Raw genomic sequence first — 21,050 nt, forward strand, 5'->3', positions numbered from 1 at the left:
AAATTCGGCGTAAAGTGCCCCACACAATGCATACGTTTGCGTGTGCGTGACAGTAGTTTGACACATTTCCCATGGGAAAACTGTCAAAAAAACGCAAACCTCGACGGAACGGACGCTATGTGTTCCAGGCTTAACTTCGAGTTGGTTCTGATCGTTCTGCTGCGACGATTAAAGTGCCCCACACAATGCATACGTTTGCGTGTGCGTGACGACAGTAGTTTGACACATTTCCCATGGGAAAACTGTCAGAAAAACGCAAACCTCGACGGAACGGACGCTATGTGTTCCAGGCTTAAGAGCCGATGCACACGAGCGTTAATTGACGCTGCGTGAATTCACGCTGCGTCGCCGCAGCGTTCCTGTGGGGCATGCGTTGGTATTGCGTGCCGCACACGGTGTGGCGCGGTTGCGGCGCGGCAGCGTTGCGTTCTCGTGTGCATTCTCCATTTGATTGTGTGCAGCCTCCTGTCATCGCAATACTGCCCCACAGGAAAATAACGAGCCAACATCTCTGGTTCCCACTTCCAGCCGCCTCGTTGAACACAATAGCGGCGGCTCGGCGGCTTGGTTCCCCATGACAGCGCAAAGTTTATAAATAAACATAATTCCAGGAGCAAAAATCAAAAGCGGCGAAACTTTTTTCACAACCAATTTTTATTTTTCACCTTTTAATATCATTAGTTTAAGCAAAACATGATTTTTAATTTCGCCATTATTTATTTAAAAATGAAGTCGTAATAGTATCAGCTCGTCTTCGTCACGGGAATAAAGTTTCCATAAAATTTATAATTGTTATTGATATGATTCAGCCACAGTCAATAATCGTTCCTGGATTTTGATGCTGACCTCAAAAACATGGCCGCGTGACAGGAGGCTGATTGTGTGTACACTCAGAAATAAAAGTATACACGGAATTACTATTATTTATGCATTTTGTATCCGCATCTCTCCAAGGGGAATGACACATCCTTTTCTAACCGAAATATCCGCATTTATCCGTTTCTAACCGTCGTTAACCGCGTCTAACTTCTGCTCACTTAGCTGCTCGCTTAGCAACGGTTAGCGACGGTTAGAAACGGATAAATGCGGATATTCCGGTTAGAAAAGGATATGTCATTCCCCTTGCATCTCTCTCACTCTCTTTCTGTTTTCATGCTATCTGGTGCTTCACCTGGGTTGACGAAACACTTCTCTTCAACCCAGGCTAAACGGCAGATAGCATGAAAACAGAAAGAGAGTGAGAGAGATGTGGATACAAAATGCATAAATAATAGTAATTCCGTGTATACTTTTATTTCTGAGTGTAACTCAGGACGCACTTGCGTGCACGCTGCGTGGACGCACCGCCCATGTGCATCGGCTCTAATAATATCCCCTTTGCAAATGTTACGACATACATGCTTAGCGCTCACTGGAAACTTTCCAGTCTTCCACTCACGCAGCACTCACACCATCTTTGTCTTGTTTTTGTTTACTCTGCCGCGGTCGAGCCAAAAACGCTCGCTTCTCCTCCGCGCAACAAAATCGCTTTATTTCCGCCGGTTCTAAAACCGGCCAACCGGAACCGCGAACAACACGCACCGTGGAAAATGGCCAACACCGGAGGAGCCCCACCGCCACCGCCGCCGTTGGACGATGACGACGACGATTGGTTCAGCAAGGATATCGACGATTTTGTGGTTGACATCAAGAAGGATCCTTCGGCCGAAGCTGGGCAAGATGTTGACACTGCGGCCAGCTTGCTGCTGGAATCGTTGCGTACCAACCCCAAACGATTTTTCGACGGTAAGGCTGTGACCATAGTGGGTAAGGTGAGATGCGATCGGATGCGATAAGTTATGAGATGAGAAGAGGGATGTTTGATAGGCCATAGTGCATGAGGTTTTCAATGAGGGTGCGCATGTTGTTTTCACATCCTTTTTCGCCTATTTCGTGCGCATCAACGACTCGCGTGATTTGATCGATGAGTCGCTTGTATGTTGAAGCGCTTCTTTGGATGTGGGTAGTGAAATGATCGTTTCATCTTTAAGAGCGGAAAGATAAAATGCACCCGCTTTTTGTTTTGCGCGGGCCGTTTTTTTATTTGATATAACTTAGTCAGTTTTGATCCTGTTGCAATAGCAAAAACCGACCAGTAAAAAAAAATCTGTTGTAACTGTACAAGATTGAGATTAATGAATTAATTATTTGAGAAAAGAATGTATAACATGTAATTATATCCGCGTGAGCGATGTCTTTATGTATACACCTATTTTAACTTTCCGAATTGGGCTATCTGAGTGTTGATTTCAATTTAAATTAATATGAGACTGTTATACTGATTTTCGGCATTAAAACATTACTTGATTGTGCTGACCTCGGCAAAAAGAAACAAAAATGCGGCAAGTAAGTATTATTGGGTATAGGGTTTTTTAAAAAACAAAATTTTCGGCGATATCTACGAGAAAAGATGTCTCTAATAAGTACACAATATTCATCATAAGGACTGTATCGTTAATTAAGAGTACACCTTTGAGGCCCTGTATTAAAAAGACTATGTCTTATTTTGACAACTGCTGTGTGTTTATATGTTGCTAGCCTTGTAAACAAAAGATAACCTTCATTAAAAGTTAAAGTTTTTCCTCAAGTGGAGCAACGCGAGTGTTTACGGATGAGAAGCGAAAATCGATTATGACCAGGTACTGCTATGAAAAATGATTATTGCTAAGAAAATTAGCAAAAATTGGAGGTGTTAGCGTTTTTTCTGTCCAAAATGCTGTCAAACGATTCGGTATGCATAACACACTGATAGACTCACCCGGACGCGACAGAAAACCAGATGCGTCCAAGTCAAATTTGGACAGCAAAATTTGCAAAATCTTCAAAAGAAAAAAGGAGGTATTCATCATAGATTGCGCAAAAAAGTGTGGAACGACTATTGGTATGGTTCAGCGCGCCAAGGAGCGTAATTCCCTGAAGACTTACCCAAAACAGAAATGTCCAAAAAACAGTCAAATTCTGGCGGATTATGTGAAAACTCGGGCTCGGAAACTGTACGACGATGTTTTGAGCAAAAATTACATGTGCATAATCATGGATGATGAAACGCATGTCATATTGGACAACAAGGCACTTCCAGGGGCACAGTTTTTTACTGTGAAGCGTGGCACTTATGTTTCGAATACAGAGAAATCGATTTTTTGCAAAAAAAAAGTTGGGAAAATGTATTAGTTTGGCCAGCAATTTGTCAAAGTGGTATGAAATCGTCACCTTTCTTCACCGTCCCAAGTATGAACGTCGAAACATACCGGAAGGAATGCCTCCAGAAACCAATTCTGCCACTCATCTGAAAGCACAAAGGTCCTACATTATTTTGATCGGATTTGGCATCCTGCCACTATGCGCGTGACACCTTTGACTGGTATGAAGAAAACAATGTCCAATTTGTAGAAAAGGCAATAAACCCTTCAAATTGCCCGCAAATTAGGCACATTAAGAAGTATTTGGCTTTGATGAAAGAGGAACTACGGCAAAAGGATAGAGGAGCAGAGGACGTCATCAAATTCAAGAAAAACTGGGCCAACCCAAGCAAAACCATTGACGGAACGGTTGTCCAAAACCTTATGAAGAACACCAAGAAGAAGGTGCGAGAACTGGCAAGATCCAAGAAAAATTAAATATAAAATTATAGCATGGGCTTTTCTGATGGTTAATAACGATACAGTCCTTATATTAGGTAAAAGAGTATCAATCGAAATTGATGTCATACTCTTTTCGTTAAGGGATCTAGTTTTGCCTGACAAAAAAAGCAGAACTTTTCAATAAGAATCCTTTTAGCAATTAAGTTGAATAACATAAAACCTTAAACTTTCCAACTTGCACATGAATAACATGCACTGAACAAACGACCATATCAAACATTGATCACTTGATTCAAATCTCGAACAGAGAAAATAAAATGTTTTCTTTTACACATATAATAACAAAATTATGCTGTAAAAAACTTAAACGATTTGATGGAATACTATTTTATATGCAATGAAATATGTTATTTTATATGGTGATCGATAGACAGTATGATACATTTTTATTACGTCTGGTCCATCAAAATGCAAGTCATGTGAAAAAGCATTGAGTTATGTTTAAAAACAACATATTAACGCATTTTATATTACCTACTAGCATTCCCAACACATTGAATCCGCATTGCTTTACATACAGAACGAACGCAATCATAAAATCCATACCCGACAATCATTCTCTTGCGTTCTCTTGCGATCACATGCGTCGAAGCAGCTCCATCGCATCTCCGCACTCATCGCAACTCATCTACTATGTACGGTTCATGCGTTCTGCATATAGTTTCCACAGAGTGTGCTTTGACGCTTATCCGATCTCTTATCTCTTCGCATCGCACCTCAGCCACTATGTGCTCAACGTAAGTGTTTGGGTTTTGATGGAATATGCGAAAGTTTGAGGATTTTGATCGATTTCCAGATGTCGGCGGAAATTATTTTGATCCGTTTGTTGCGGCCCAGTCGGCGGGAACTTCGGAAACGAAATTTCACCTGCCAGAAGATAAGAACGGTTACGTGCAGAAGATTCCCTATTCGAAGCTGCTAAATCTGTCGGAAAATGAAAGCCGGGAGGTATTGCTGGATATTTACAGCCAGAAGGAGCAATTTGTGAAGACTTTCAGTCAGGAAAAGTGCGGCGACGAGCTGATGTTGGTAACGATGAAGATTATGAACAAGATCGCGGCGCTGCCGGTATTCGAGATCAACGAGGAGTTGTTCCTGGTGTTGGTCAAGGAGAGAAACTTTTGGAACAATTTGATCATGTTTTTCAAACGGAGTACTAACCAGGCGGAAGCCCGGAAGAAGAAGAACAAGGGCAAGGTTCAGGGCGTTAGCGTGATGGACATGCTGGGCGCGGTTGGGAAAGTGGTTGGAAATGTTCGGAGGATTCTTGGCGACAGGAAGCGGATCACGAAGTTCTTGGAAGAACTTACGGAGGTGTTGGCGAAGGCCAGCGTAAAAGCGGACGCGCTTGGAGCTGGAGGCGTCGTACCCAGTAGCAGTGTAAAGAATTGGAGTGTAAGTTTTGACCATATTTCTCCTATCCCGTTTTGCTCTCATGACATGTTTCTACACTAAAATTGATCATCGTCTCATCGAGTTAAAAAAAAAACATGTATTTCCTATTTCAGATATATCCAACGTTGGAAGAGTTGAAAGGGACAGGGGCGGAACTGAAACCGAACATCGTCAGTGGAAAATTTCCCTCGGTAGACCACTATCTGGAGGTACACCTAAATTTGCTGAAAGAAGACTTTATGATCCCGCTCCGGGAAGGCATAGAGGCGTACGTAACGCACAACAAAAGTGGCTCCGATAAGCCCTTTTACGGGGACAACATTCGCGTTCACGAGTGCGTCAAGCTACTACTTCCGGGCAATGTGAATCGTCGGTCCGCCAAAGAAGAGTTGGTAATTGTGGATTTGGATCCGATGGAGCGCGCCATTGGTGCTGGGAAATCGACACGCTTCAGTAAGTGGGGTTTGGCGAACTCCAAACGTCTGATGCACGGTTCAATGGTTTGCTTCTCTTCCGGAGTGCAGTTTGACGATCTGATTGTGGCCATCATCAGTCACCGCGATGGAGAGCAGCTCTCCAATGGGTACATTTGTGTGGAGATCATCAAGGTGGAGAACATGAACGACATATTCAACCGGGAACTTCTGATGATTGAGAGTGAGATATTTTTCGAGCCGTATCACCACGTCTTTAACGTGGTGAAGAATCTCAAACCGGACACGTTCCCACTGAAGTCCTACATTGTGGACACACAATCGCAGCATCAGTACCCGGATTACATCTCCCGGGACCGCAAGGCCATGTTCAGCCACAAAGGGCAGTTGTATAATGTAAAAGTTCCAAGCGAGTGGCCCGAAAGCGGATCCCCGATCGGGCTCAATCCTTCACAGTACAAAGCGTTCAAGTTGGCGTTGACACACAAATTTGCTCTGATCCAGGGACCTCCCGGCACGGGGAAAACATTTATTGGTCAGGAAATAGTTCAGGCCCTCCTGTCGAACACCGAGCATCAAATTCTGCTTATTTGTCTGACCAACCATGCATTAGATCAGTTCCTGAGCGGGGTTCTACGTTACAGCAATAGCATCGTTCGCATGGGCAGCCAATCGAAGCATGCCTTACTGGACAGCTACAACGTTAAGCAGCTCAACGAAGACGTGCTAATCGATAAGCGTCTGCGAACATGCTACTACAACAGCAAACAAGAATATCTCAAACAAATGGAAGAGTTCGAAAAGCTCCAGAAAGAGGGCAGCAGCGAAGAGATTGTGCAATGTCTCAATCGCCTCCAGCAATCATCCCGTCGGATCCATGAGTTGAACCAGTTGTCGAACTACGAATTCGTCAAGAACATCCGAGTAGTCGGTATGACGACTACCTTCGCCGCCCGTAATCACAGCCTACTGCAACTCCTGAAATCCCCCATCGTCCTAATTGAGGAAGCTGCGGAAGTCCTGGAATCGCACATCGTCGCTTCTCTAACCCCCTTTACCGAACACTGCATCCTAATCGGGGACCACTTCCAACTACGTCCGACCACCAGCGTTTACGCCCTAGCGCAACGCTACCAAATGGACATATCGCTGTTCGAGCGCATGATCAAAAACCAGGTCAATGTGGTTTGCCTGGAGGAGCAACACCGGATGCGTCCGGAAATGGCAGACCTGATCAGACCAACGATCTATCGGAACCTGACGGACAGTGACACGGTCCGGGGGCGACCGAAAGTGAAAGGTATGCGGAAGAATATGTTCTTTTTCACGCATACCGTCCCGGAGGATGCAGCTGGGAGGGACGATGAAAAGTCCAAGAAGAACAGTTTCGAGGGCAAGTTTGTACTCGGGCTGGCAGAATATCTGGTTGCGCAGGGTTATCGACCGGAGGATATCGTCATTTTGACGGCGTACAATGGACAGATGCTGCATCTGGTGCAGGTGAGTGGTGTCATTAAGCTCATACCAGAAGGATTATATTGTTATTTCTCGCGCTTAGTATCATACAGGCGTATCTACAATGATCGATTTCTCTTCATCGATTTTCTCTTTGTTCAATAACTTGGCCGGTAAATAATTTTCGGTTGTTTTTGTTGTTTTAGAAGCTAGTCGTAGTCGTCATTTACCGGAATAAACCGAGAGATCATCCGAATATTGGTCGCATTTCCCGGAATAATCCGAAGAGAAAATCGATGAAGAGAAATCGATCATTGTAGATACGCCTGTATGATACTGAACGCGAGATTTATTTAAATTTGGACAGAGATTCATCCATGAGTTTTAATAATTTCCTTAATAGGATAGAGCTTGCAGCAGGGATGGAATGCTCCTCAGTTTAGTGTTTAGTGTTCTATTAGCTCTTCCTCCAACTGAGAGCTCTCTTTTTCAATTGATATTTTTTGCATTCGTATATCGTCTGAAGGCACGAAGATACTGTATGTATAAGAAATTCACACTTCTTCTTTGTTTGATTTCGTTCCGTATCGTTATTTTTCTGCTGTAACTTTACCACTGTGTTTACCCGTGTCAAACAGTCGCATTTTGCTCTGACCTGTAGTTAAAGGTTGTGTGAACATTAGTGCAGTGAAAATTTACGTATTGATAGTGAATTGATAGAGAAAACGTCGTTTTGATTTCGTCAGTGAACTCTGTTTTCCTATTCGCTGTTCCCTTTGTGCACTTTTCCGGCTACCGTACTTTTCGGATAGACATAGCTACGCTGTTGCATCCAACTCTTGCGTGCAAGTTAGAGCATCTCCACCGGTGTAACAAAATCTGTCTCATCATGTCTACTGCGTGTGATCATTGCGCTAAGCCTGTTAAATCAGATGAAGAATCAGTTACTTGTATGGCGTTCTGTGACAGGATGATCCATTTACGGTGCTCTGCCAACGCGAAGCTCAACAAACCTTTCATGAACATTGTTCAATCTTGTCCAAATTTAGCTTGGATGTGCGATGAATGCGCCAAGCTCATGAAATGTTGTCGGTTCAAATCAGCCAAGGTGTCTTTTGGCTGTGCGCTCGAGGCGATTACCGAGAAGCAAGAACAGGCCCATGCTGAATTAAGGAAGGAAATAGCTAAGCAAGGACAGCAGATTGCTCAGTTGTCAAAGGGGATTGCATTGTCAACTCCGACACTCTTGAAGCCTGAACTTCCCCCACGTCAACCTCCACTGAAACGACGCCGCCATGAAATCTCGCCTAGTAAACCACTTGTTGGTGGCACTAAAGTGGCAACGGAGGACAACGCTTTTACCGAGGTTCTTACAGTTCCCGAACCCAAAGAACTGTTCTGGCTGTATCTTTCTCGCATCCATCCAAGTGTTAAACCAGAATCTATCGAAAAGTTAGTCAAGGATTGTGTACAATGTGAAGACCTTGTTAAGGTTGTGCCGCTGATCAAAAAGGATGCTGACATGAGTCGCTTGAGTTTCATCTCGTACAAAATTGGATTAGATCCTAAATTGCGTGAAATTGCACTGAGTGCAGAAACATGGCCTAAGGGAATTCTGTTCCGCGAATTTGAAAACGGAAACTCAAAAAACATGTGGTTACCTCGTCTGGACTCGCCGACCGTGACAATTTCTCCAGTGCCTGGACCATCTCAATACTCAACTCCAACCACGGGGGTCGAACCGTTGTGTTGATACCAGACAAGACGCTATTATCGCAACCTAGACGCAGCGCAGACTATGTATTTTCGTCTTCTCCGAATAATTACCATCGCATCCTTAATATCCGGACACCGGGACGCAACTTTGCCGCCAGCCCTGAGGAAGCCTCTATTCCACTCACCGCAGTCGAGCCTTTCCTGCCAGCGACCTCCAGTCGTCCCGGTCCTGCGTGTGAGCTGGGAGACGAGGTTTTCCAAACTCCTGAAACCGGCAAGTACAATCAATTATCAAGTTTTGCATCGCCTGAAAGCTTTTCGGTTTCCAGACAAGCGGTTCCGTTACCCCTGCTACATCAAGCTTCTACTGTGATTCGCATCAATTCGCTACCAGGACGCACGTTTGCCGCTAGCCCTGACGAAGTCTTGGAGTCTCCCAATGCAGTCGAACGTTTCCCGCCGGAGACCATCAGTCGTCCTAGTCCTGAGATAGAGATAATCAACGAGGTCCTCCGAATTCCTAGTACCGCTTTGACCAACGTAGTCTCCAATACGACACCGGGACGCACATTTGCCGCCAGTCTTAAGGAAGCCCCTGATCCTCCCAACACAGTCGAGCCCTTCCCGCCAGCGACCAGCAGTCGTCCCGGTCCTGTGTTTGGGATGGTTGATGGGGTCTTCCGAGCTCCTAGCATCGGCAAGTATAGTGAACCAATAAACATTGCGCCACCTGAAAGCATTTCGGTTTGCAGGAAAACCGACGGTATTCCCTCCCGACAAACGACATCCGGTACTGCTCAAACTCGTCACAGTTCTACCCACTGCTCAACTTCGACCAACGTAGTCTCCGATTCGACACCGGGACGCACAATTGCCGCCAGTCTTGAGGAAGCCCCTGATCCTCCCAGCACAGTCGAGCCCTTCCCGCCAGCGACCAGCAGTCGTCCCGGTCCTGTGTTTGGGACGGTTGATGGGGTCTTCCGAGCTCCTAGCATCGGCAAGTATAGTGAACCAATAAACATTGCGCCACCTGAAAGCATTTCGGTTTGCAGGAAAACCGACGGTACTCCTTCCAGACAAACGACATCCGACACTGCTCGAACTCGTCACAGTTCCACCCACTGCTCAGCTTCGACCAACGTAGTCTCCGATTCGACACCGGGACGCACATTTGCCGCCAGTCTTGAGGAAGCCCCTGATCCTCCCAGCACAGTCGAGCCCTTCCCGCCAGCGACCAGCAGTCGTCCCGGTCCTGTGTTTGGGATGGTTGACGGGGCCTTCCGAACTTCAGCTATCGGCAAGTATAATCAACAAGTTATTACTTCTCCACATGATGGCTTCCCGATTTCCAGTGCTGCGACCCCTCGGCAAATTGACCCCTCGAACATTACAGTTTACTACCAAAATGTAGGCGGGATGAACGGCCTCCTGGAAGACTACCATTTAGCTGTGTTGGACCAGTGCTTCGATGTCATCGTCTTAATCGAAACATGGCTAGACCCCCGTACTACCTCTAGCTGCATTTTTGGAGATGCATACGAAGTTTTCCGATGCGATAGGAATGCAAATAACAGTCGAAAGGCTACTGGAGGAGGCGTCCTCGTAGCAGTTCATTCCAGGCTAAAAGCTAGGCTGATCGAGAACGATTCATGGAACATCATTGAACAAGTTTGGGTGGTAATCCAGCTTGGCGACCGCCAACTTTTCCTATGCGCGTTATACATCCCTCCGGATCGGGTTAGAGATGTGGATCTTATCGATGCATATTGTAACTCTGTCGCAGTTGTTACGAATATCGCAAATCTTTGTGACGAAACGATGGTGCTGGGCGATTTCAACCTTTCCGGCATAGCTTGGTTCCCAACTCACAGTGGTTTTCTTCGTGCTGATCACGAGCATTCTACTTTTCACGTCGGAGCGGTAAATCTTCTAGACAGCTACAGTACCGCCACTCTATTTCAAATCAATAGCGTTTTGAACGAAAGCAACCGTGTGCTTGACCTCTGTTTTGTGAGTGGTCGCAGTACTGCTCCTAGTATCTAGATGGCACCAGCTCCTCTAGTTAAGGTTATTCGCCATCATCCACCTTTATTAGTCGCCATCGAAACAAATGTCATTCGCGATTTTATCAACAACCGATCTGCTGTGTCTTACGATTTCCGGAGAGCTGATATACGTAGCATAGCTGAAGTGTTGTCTGACCTGGATTGGGAGCTCATCCTAGATGCATTCGACGTGAACATCGCAGCGCAAACCTTTTCCAACATCTTGGGGTATGTCATTGATCGACACGTTCCAAAGAAAGTCGTACGAACTGATTTCAAGGTTCCGTGGATGACCAGTGATCTTCGATCGCTGAAAAGGACCAAAAAGGCAGCCCTTAAACGATTTTCTAAATTTCGCACTATGCCACTGAAACACTATTACGTAAGATTGAACTACGAATACAAGCGTTTGAGTCGTTTCTGCTTCCAACGATATCAGAGGAGAATAGAGCGACGGCTTAAATCGCATCCGAAATCCTTCTGGAGCCACGTGAACGAGCAGCGTAAAGAAGCAGGGTTGCCATCGTCCATGGTATTGAACGGCGTAATCGGTTCAACGCAAGAGGAAATATGCAATCTGTTTTCTACAAAATTCGCAAGTGTGTTTGAAAACGAACAGCTTTCCACTGATCACATCGCCAGCGCAGCACGAAACGTTCCCTTGGCTAATCAAACGCTCATTATTACTAGTGTAAACGTGGACACTATCTCGAAAGCGGCATCACAGCTAAAAACTTCGTTCAAGCCGGGGCCTGACGGTGTTCCATCTGTCTTCCTGAAGAACAACATTGGACATTTGCTGGAACCACTTCGATTGATCTTTCAGCTCTCTCTGTCTACTGGCATTTTTCCATCGTGCTGGAAAACGGCTGAGATGTTTCCTGTATACAAAAAAGGAAGCAAGCGAGATGTTAACAACTATCGCGGAATCACATCACTCAATGCGGAAGCGAAGCTGTTTGAGCTGGTTGTTATGGGTTTCCTTAATGCGCATTGTAAACAATATATAAGTGCGGATCAACACGGGTTTACTACTGGTCGCTCTACAACCACAAATCTGCTGTGTTTCACGTCGTATATCACCGATAGTATGACTAAGCGCACTCAGACGGATGCGATATACACTGATCTATCTGCCGCATTCGATAAGCTCAACCACGACATTGCGATTGCTAAGCTTGATAGACTTGGAATTGGTGGTAGCCTCTTGAGATGGTTCCGTTCATATCTCACAGAACGTCAATTGATAGTGGCAATAGGAGACTCTCGCTCGTCGAGTTTTTGCGCTACGTCAGGTATACCACAAGGTAGTCATCTGGGACCGTTGATTTTCCTTATCTACTTCAACGACGTGCATCTGGTTCTCAAAGTTCCTCGGCTGTCCTTTGCGGACGACCTGAAGTTATTCCTGCGTATCCATTCAACTACAGACTGCCGCTTACTTCAGGAGCAGGTCAACTGTTTCGCAGAGTGGTGTAAAGTTAATCGTCTCACCGTTAACCCTGAAAAATGTTCATGCATCTCCTTCTCGCGAAAAAAGCAATCAGTGCCTTTCGACTACAAGATATTTGACACGCCTATCGGACGAGTGCAGTGTGTTAAAGATCTGGGCGTGCTGTTGGACTCGCATCTAACATACTCTCACCACATATCCTTTGTCGTAGATAAAGCATCGAGAACCCTGGGTTTTGTGTTCAGAGTTGCGAAAAATTTCACCGACATTTACTGTCTGAAAACGCTCTACTGCTCCCTCGTCAGATCAACGCTGGAATACGGATCAGCAGTCTGGAGTCCTAACTACAATAACGGCACTGAGCGAATCGAATCAGTTCAACGTCGATTTATCCGATACGCGCTCCGTAGGCTACCATGGAGGGACCCGCTTCGCCTTCCGAGCTACGAAAGGCGGTGTCAGTTGATTGATTTGCAACCTCTGCGTGTACGAAGGGATGTTTGTAGAGCCTTGACCGTGGCCGATACTCTTCAAGGGCGAATAGATTGTGATTCTATATTACGACAAGTGAACATCAATGTTCAACCACGGCTGCTGCGGAACAGCTCGATGCTGAGGCTTCCACTTCGCCGTAACAATTACGGGATAAGAAGTGCTCTACTAGGTTTGCAACGTATTTTCAACCGTGTGGCATCAGTCTTTGACTTCCATCTGACAAGGAACGTAATAAAGCGAAGGTTCACTGACTTTTTCAATAACTTAACATAATTTTAAGTAGGAAATATTGTACACATGTGACTCGTAATGTAATTTCTGTTTGTGATTTGTGACATTTTTAAATAGTTTTAAGTTCTTAATATCATTGGGACTACAGAAAGTCTGTTGATGTAAACACAAATAAATAAATAAATAAATAAATTCAAGCAATATTCCATCAGGGATCATCCATAAATAAGATAGCAGTTTTGGCAGGTGTTTGACACTCCTCATAGCCTATTTTCCCATACATACATAATACAATCAGCAAAATTAGGAACTCCATGAGGAATTAGCGCCTGAAATGGTCACATCAGTGACGCAGTTTCGCGGGACGAATCCCATGTACCGGCACCGAATAACAATGCTGAGGAATTGTTATCTACTAACAAGTTCAGTAAGCATCCTAAACATCCAGGTATCAGGACCTAGAAGATCTACAGTTTACTACTCACAAAAACCCGTGTGGATGGAATTTTTAGAGAACCGAATCGCCACATTGCGAACCAAGACTGGTCGATTTACAGTGTTAAGCAGGGGAATCGGGAGAAAGTTCTCAGTTTGTGTCATGTTCAACAGAATAAGACCTTTTAAGCAGTCCATCGTCGGCAAATACGAGGCTGATTTTCGTGACGGTCGATCAACGGCGGATCAAATGTTTAACCTGCGGATGGTCCTAGATAAATTTCGAATATAACTTGGAGACGCACCATCATTCATTGATTTTGAAGCAGCGTACGATTCAGTGAAAAGAAATAAGCCATAACAGATTACCTCGTGTAGGGGTAGGCGGGGCAGTGTAGACACCCGGGGCAGAATGGACACCCTCAATATTTTAAAATATGCGAACTTTTTTGAACTTTTAATGAATTGAGAATATAGGGTAGCGAATCACTTGGGTAGCGGCCGGTATTTTGGGCACTCTTCGCTATAGCTCAGTCAATTCCAAACCAATTGACTTGAAATTTTGTACACGGCTAGATATTATACGTATCTCATCGCGTTCCAAAAATTGTGTCAATTGGTTCAGAATTGGCTGAGTTTAGCAAAAAAGTGACCAAAATAGGACCCCTGCCGAGATGGCTCCAATTCCCTAGTACATTTATCTAAAACGTAGTTTCAGGAAAGAAACATTCGAAATTAAAATTATACTTGATTTTACACGAAAAAGTTGCGTTCTCCGTTTTTTGTGCATGGAAATTATAATTTTCACACCATCTAAAATAAGATTAATGAGTAATTTATTGCAGGTCGATTAAAACCTGATATTTCTAGAACACATGCAAGTAGTTTTGCTGTATCTACATGCTTAACATTTTTATATTTTCTTCTTTTTTATATCAGAAATCTTGTTTGGAAATATCTTCTGCTGCCGGGGCAAAATACACACTCACCTGTTTTGAAAGAAGCGACAAGGGAAAAATATAACCTAAATCACAAACCAACCAAATTCTTCGATTTCAATATATATTTTCTATTAGGTAAATGTTCACTATAGTAGACATAGGGTGAAACAAATTGGTCAAAAAACGACAGCAGTGGAAAATAGCAGTGATAATATACCCGACAAAAAAAAATCACCTGGCAATCGTTTGACTCATTTGTCCATAACTCAGTTCAGAAACCTAATATTGAAATGTGGTGTTCGGCAAAGTTGTAGATTATTCCTACAATTATCACCAAGGACGCCATATTCTAACTCTAATATTTACCGCGTAAAAGCAGCAGACCCATACTATGAGACCACGTGGAGGTGGCAACTTCGCAGGGTGTCCATTCATCCGGGAAATACGGGAAAACCGGGAAAAACCCGGGAATTAGAAACCACCGGGAAAAATACGGGAAAAACACGGGAAATTGTAAAAGGCACTGGGAAAAATCTTTATGGTGTCTATCATTAGTGTCAAGCAAGTCTTGAATAGAATGATAACAACATTAACAGAGTTGCCGGTTGAATATGTTTTTTTAGAAAGGCAGCCTCTCAGGAATTGTAGTATTTTCTGTTGGATCTTGATAAATTCATGTAAAAGAAATCAGAATATACTTCTTAGGCGAAATTTTCAGATTTCTGCAAGATGTCACGATGGACTTTTTGAGTCTTGTTAGGAAAATCGCAATTCCTGGCGAACTCAGTAAACCTGCACAAGTAACTTACGGCGAAGAGATTTTCACGTTTGAAAAAAAAATGTGTCAGTTTCTGGAGGGATTCTGGTGACATTCTTAGTGGAACTCTTCATATATTTCTGCCAGATCTCTTAAATTTGATCCCTTTGGCAGAAGTCAAGGAGAAAATTATTGAAAAACAGTGATATTGTGCCTATCCGCTTCTGTACAGAATTTTAGAGGAGCTTTAGGTAAAATTCAAATAAAATTCTGAAGAGTAAGTACAACACTGTAAATTACAGCGAATTTTCATGCTCATGAAAGACTCTCTGATGGGATCCCATAAGAAATTTCCTACAGATTTCCTTAGTATAGTAGTAGAAGCCACAGAAGAATCTTCTATGGAATCTGTGAAGAAATGTTTCAAAATGTTACTTCCTGGAAGCATCGCTCGGATCCCCGGAAGAGTATATTGTCGCGCTTATCTTTTATTAGAGTCCTGCGGCGGTCGTACGCTCGCAGGGCATACCGCCGCATGACAGTCGCTAGGCAAAACAAAAGAAAAAGTGTTCCCGCCAAAAACAAAAGCACGTGGGTTTCGCGAAGTGACAGATGTTTTTGAATGTATTTGTGACAAACGGCAAGAGTGGCTCAGTGGAATGAGTGTTCTTGCTGTCAAACCCCATATAATGGAATAATATACTTTTAAATCTGGTGACGCTGTTATGATTAGTGACTGTCGCGCTAATATCAGAAGCCAGAGGTAGATAACCGCCATATTCTGATTTTTCTTGAGAGGCATAATACAATAGAATCCCTGATATGTTTACGGCAATATTAGCATTTTAAGCATTTTAAAAGAAGTTGTAGGTACAACTTTCATGATTTTTTTTTTGGCTGAACCCAAGGAGTACTTCCTAAAGGAAGAAATGTTGAATATCCTCAAGATATTATTTAATCTTGGAAAAGAACTAAAACGTTTTACTTCAAAATTCGGAGAAAATCGATGTCAAAAGATTTTGGATTCAGCAAGTAAATTGTTTAAAATGACAATGGAAGCAGAACAAAAAGTTAGATGGAGATTTTCATAAAATGTAGCAAATAATTGATACATTAGTGTCTAAAGACCAGGTTTACCAACAATGTTTCGATATTTTTTTACCGATTTTTTTAATGATATTCAACAAAAATTTCGTGAAAAAAATCAGACACGGTGACATCAGTTTCAATAATATTTTCATGTACACGGTGTTCAATAAGTTCGGATACACCATACAACTTGAAATAATTTCACATCTGTAATTCAGATTTTCAAAGTAAATGTATTTATTGAAAGATCATATAAAACTGATCAAATGCAGCACATGGTTTTGAATAACGTCTTTTTCTACTTTTTTTGATAAGCCTTAGATGTATCTAATATTTGATAGCTCCGGCACGCTGGTATAATTTTCGAAAAATTGCTCATGCTACAGAAGTATAAAATGTTGACTTTTGAGTTTACATCTCACTATACTAAATTAAAATAACTAAATTAATGGACAAAAATTTCACACTGCTATTTCAGTGATGATATGGCAATAAATTTGCAAGTTTAGTCAAAATGTGCTTAAATCTATAAAAAGGCATTAATACATTATATAAAGCCAATTTTGGTTAAAATTTGCCATAATAGGGATATAATCATGTTTTGGAAAAGATAATTAAGAATTAAATTGAGATATAACGCTGCCTTGCTTTTTTACAATACAAAAATCATAAAAACAGGTACAGCGACAATTTAAGCAATTCCAAAGATCAAAATAAAATGACTTCGTACTTCACCCAATCTGAATCTTATACATTATTTCGTATGGTCATAGTTGCTACCACTAATGCTGAGGACAACAACCTAATTTGATTTAACTTAACATCATTAATCAATAAAAACTAGACCAAATGCCAAAGAAAGACGTGCGTGCCGGCCGAAAGGAACTTGATACACATTTGCAATTATTACAAAAGGATTAAGGACAGTTTATTTCAAAACATATACTGTATTTGATCAGTATTATATGAGCTTTCAATGAATACATTCACTTTGCAAATCAGAATTACAGATGGGAAATAAATTCAATTTTACTGTGTATCCGAACTTATTGAACACCGTGTAGATTCCATTTCCTTGTTATAGAAAGAACCTTTTCAACTAACTCTAATCCTAAATTTCGTGTAAGAAGGGGAAATTAATACCAGTGATTGTAGAGTTAGTAAGTTTTTTTTAAATCATAATTTATGAAATCAGGAAATCTATAAAATTAGTATCAAGTTATAGATCAAATTAAAACTGTATATACAAAATACACTGAGGAGCGTCCTACTACAACAATAATTTGCGTTCGTACATACTCGCGAAGTTAGTCCATACCCGCGAAAAATTCGGGAATCGGAAAACTGAATTGGAATGGACACCCTGACTTCGTGATCGGCCGCGAACGCGCTGGCTGCACGCGGTTGAAGAAAATCTGCAATCCATACACGTTTAGGGAAACTGGAGGAACATTGCCCGAAACTGACGAAGATAGTGCTCTACTGTATGCTATATGGAATCGATGAACGAGGCTAGTTGCTGCAACACCGAAATCTCCCAGAAATACACAGTACTGAGATCCCCGACACGCATGTACGTCGTTGATAGGTCCAGTATTAGCCGTATCAATCTAATACAAAAACCAAGTCATTTTGTCAGAAGGAAGGAAGGAAGAGGGGCACTGCCGTGTGCAGCATAGTTGGTCGGCGGTAAGTCAAACCGGACCATCTGTTTTTCAATGATTTCAAGGAAAGGTTCTGCAAGCACTTGAAATTTCAAATCTCTGGCATTATTTTCAGATTAACTATTATTCTTTGATTTTGACGTAATGACACATCTGCATCAAAATAACGCCGAAATGTTCATGTTTAACGAATAGGACAGATCGATGAAGTACTAGATTTGTAGTAATGAGCTAAATTTTAGTATGGTGAGAAGGTCCATTCTCCGTTTCTGCAATGAAATGGCGCACAAAGCGTGGGTATTATGATTCCTTGCCTAATTTGATGCTGTTTGAGCAAAACTTTGGGCAACAGTGTTGTTATTTTCACCATTTCTTGCAACATAAACAACATAGTTATCCAAAGTTTTGCTCAAACAGCATCAAATTAGGCAAGGAATCATAATACCCACGCTTTTTGCACCATTTTATTGCAGAAACGGAGAATGGACCTTCCCACCATACTAAAATTCAGCTCATTACTACAAATCTAGTACTACACCGAACGTGCCCCATTCCTCAGCTTATCTTTACCTGACCACAAAATCGCGTAGTCCACTCTGACTGAACGCCGACCAGTTGTAACATGTTAATATGGATTCATGGGACAACTATGCTGCACACGGCAACCCAAGGAACAATTCAAAGTCATTAATAAGCATACATGTCGAACTATTGTTGGTTTATAACATCCGCAGCTGAACAATACCAAATGCTGAATAATAAGCTGAAATGATGCTATTTACATTGTAAATAAGCCAAAATGCAACATTTGGCACGTATGTGAACAGCAATTTAATTATAAGCTTAAAAAACGTCATCAATTTTTGTTTGTTCGATTTGCCCTTACTAGCTTTAATATATGCTGAAGAAAAACTTTTTTCTAAGCGTTAAAAAGCTTATGTTCAACAGTTTCCGAACGCTGATTATTGTGGTAAACATAAGTTGAACAAATCTTGCGATGTTAATACTTCAGCTATTGTGGGAACGTTCAATAATGGCTTAACAGTAAGCTATTTAAACGGGTTTATGATTTATTTGTTCGATTATCACTTTTCGATTGAACAACAGGTCAAAGTGATTATAATAGAGCAGTACTGGAACGTTCCTCATTATTAAATATGTATTGATGTTTGCAATGCAAAACATTCGAAACATTTGCTAATTTTCGTAGCAATTTCAAAGTTGCAGTCATCTTCACAACTTTTTTTAAATAAATATTTACAACTTTCCATAAATCTGAATATTGATGTTTCACAGCATTGCGAAGATGTTACACTTTCAACGAGCAACTTAACCAATTCCAGGATGGCGTAGTCGGCAAGGCATGCGACGGGCGATTGGGAGATCACGAGTTCGAATCCCAAGTTGAGAAATTTTTAGAAGAGCATGTGTGTTATAAATGCGTTGAGATGCGACAAATAAACATGATTGCACCTCGCACTTCAATTTGTTTTTGTTTTCGCAGCAGGTTATTATAGCTAAATACAAGTTTAATATGAGGCTGATATAACACAGATTACTTCCGGCTGTATCGCGCTTGCAAAAAAGATTGCTGAATAACTTCTCCACTTTTGTTTGAACAACGCTTGATTACAAGCTGTGATGAAATAATGTTAAACTGTAATTCAATCAAATGTGGAATAAAAATGTCATTGCAATATTGGTTAAATGAGTGAATGTTCGTTGGGAAGGCACTTATCCCGCTCTTCCTCGTGTCTATCAAGAGAAAAACAAAATAATCCCTAATTTATGGGGCATTTCTGAAGTTTATATCTATTCCCACACTAGCGAAATTTACAAACTATGGGCTCAATTTTCTCCTATACTTTTGTCGATATTACTTAGGCCTGAAGTACACAGGGTGAAATATTTGACAAGGAAAGAACTCAAGAAACAACATCAGGTTGCCACTAATGAAAATTCGATCGTGTCAAAAAAGAAGTTGTTTAGCATTGGTTTCTTTTTGAACAAATATTTGATCTGTGTACTAACGGCTTTACTGGTATGCTGTAACGTGCCCTAATTTTGTGCGGGTCCAAATTTTGCTAACTGATAACATTTTGAGATCATAATCATAGACACACGAAATTAGGACACCCCACGGTACTTATGATGTATGATGTTACTTGATGTATCAAAATCAATTTCCAGGAACGCAAGGGCCACGAAAAGCTGCACGGCATCCGGATAACGGTGGTGGACAACTACCAGGGCGAGGAAGCCAAAATTATCCTGCTCTCGTTGGTCCGTAGCAACGAGTCCGGCTCGATTGGCTTCCTGGCGTTTCGCAATCGGATTTGCGTGGCACTGTCCCGGGCCCGCAACGGTCTGTACATGGTGGGCAACATGAGCCTGCTGGCGGGCTGCAGCAAGATTTGGAAAAGTATTGAACAAAGACTGGAAGAACACTCGGCCATCGGCGACACGCTGGAGCTGATGTGCGAAGAGCATATGAATATTATTAAGGTGCGGAACGGTTTGTGCATAGCATAGTGATCTGGTATTAAGTCTAGCATTTGTCTTTCTTTTAGATCAAACATCCGGATGAGTTTGAAAAGGTTGGATTCGGTGGCTGTCAGGACATGTGCCGCGTGGTGAAGGAATGTGGGCATCAGTGCGACAGCTTCTGCCACGGGTCGATGTATCCGCATCGGACCTGCTTGTGCTATCAGGAAGAGGTGACCGGATACTACTGAAAGACAACTCGACACGATGCAGGATTTTGATTAACGATACTAATATAAAGCTATAATATTTACATTTTATGCGGTAATCGCACCATTTTAAAACCTTCAAGCAGATTTTTTAACAAACGTCTCTAACAATCGATATAAAATGAATTTTACGTACAATTTTATTCCTTATCCATGAATATAAGTAACGAGAATTATATGCCGCTAGTAGCAGATTAAAATGAATTGATAAACCCCTTTCTCTTCAGAAGAGGAATACTCGTCTAGTTTATAGAATTCCACGAAAACACAAATATATTTATTCGCAAATATAGAAGTGCAGTACGTGATTTTTTTTCCGAATGACCCGTCTTACTTTAATTCAGGAGAATTTGGAGTCGATTCGGCTACTTTCCCCAAATATCGATTTTTCGAATATCATTTCCCCCTTTCTCTGAAAGTCAGTTCCTCGAATGACCGGATTTTTTGAAAAGGTATACTTCTTGTACAACATCAAGGAGCAAAGACTACATACAAAGACTTGGTATG

At 42.2% G+C, this 21,050-nt stretch overlaps 1 protein-coding gene across 1 annotated transcript; it reads left to right on the forward strand.

Annotated features, from left to right (window-relative positions):
• The first annotated feature begins 1,433 nt into the window (after positions 1-1,433).
• Positions 1,434-20,838, forward strand: LOC109409967 (NFX1-type zinc finger-containing protein 1). The gene is made up of 5 exons (XM_062853795.1): positions 1,434-1,785; positions 4,477-5,075; positions 5,189-7,009; positions 19,981-20,295; positions 20,361-20,838. Exons 1-5 carry the CDS (start codon positions 1,590-1,592, stop codon positions 20,523-20,525), a joined length of 3,096 nt encoding a protein of 1,031 aa, XP_062709779.1. The 5' UTR covers positions 1,434-1,589; the 3' UTR covers positions 20,526-20,838.
• Positions 20,839-21,050: the final 212 nt, after the last annotated feature.

The sequence above is a fragment of the Aedes albopictus genome, chromosome 2 (assembly GCF_035046485.1).
Source record: "Aedes albopictus strain Foshan chromosome 2, AalbF5, whole genome shotgun sequence".
Taxonomy (NCBI): domain Eukaryota; kingdom Metazoa; phylum Arthropoda; class Insecta; order Diptera; family Culicidae; genus Aedes; species Aedes albopictus.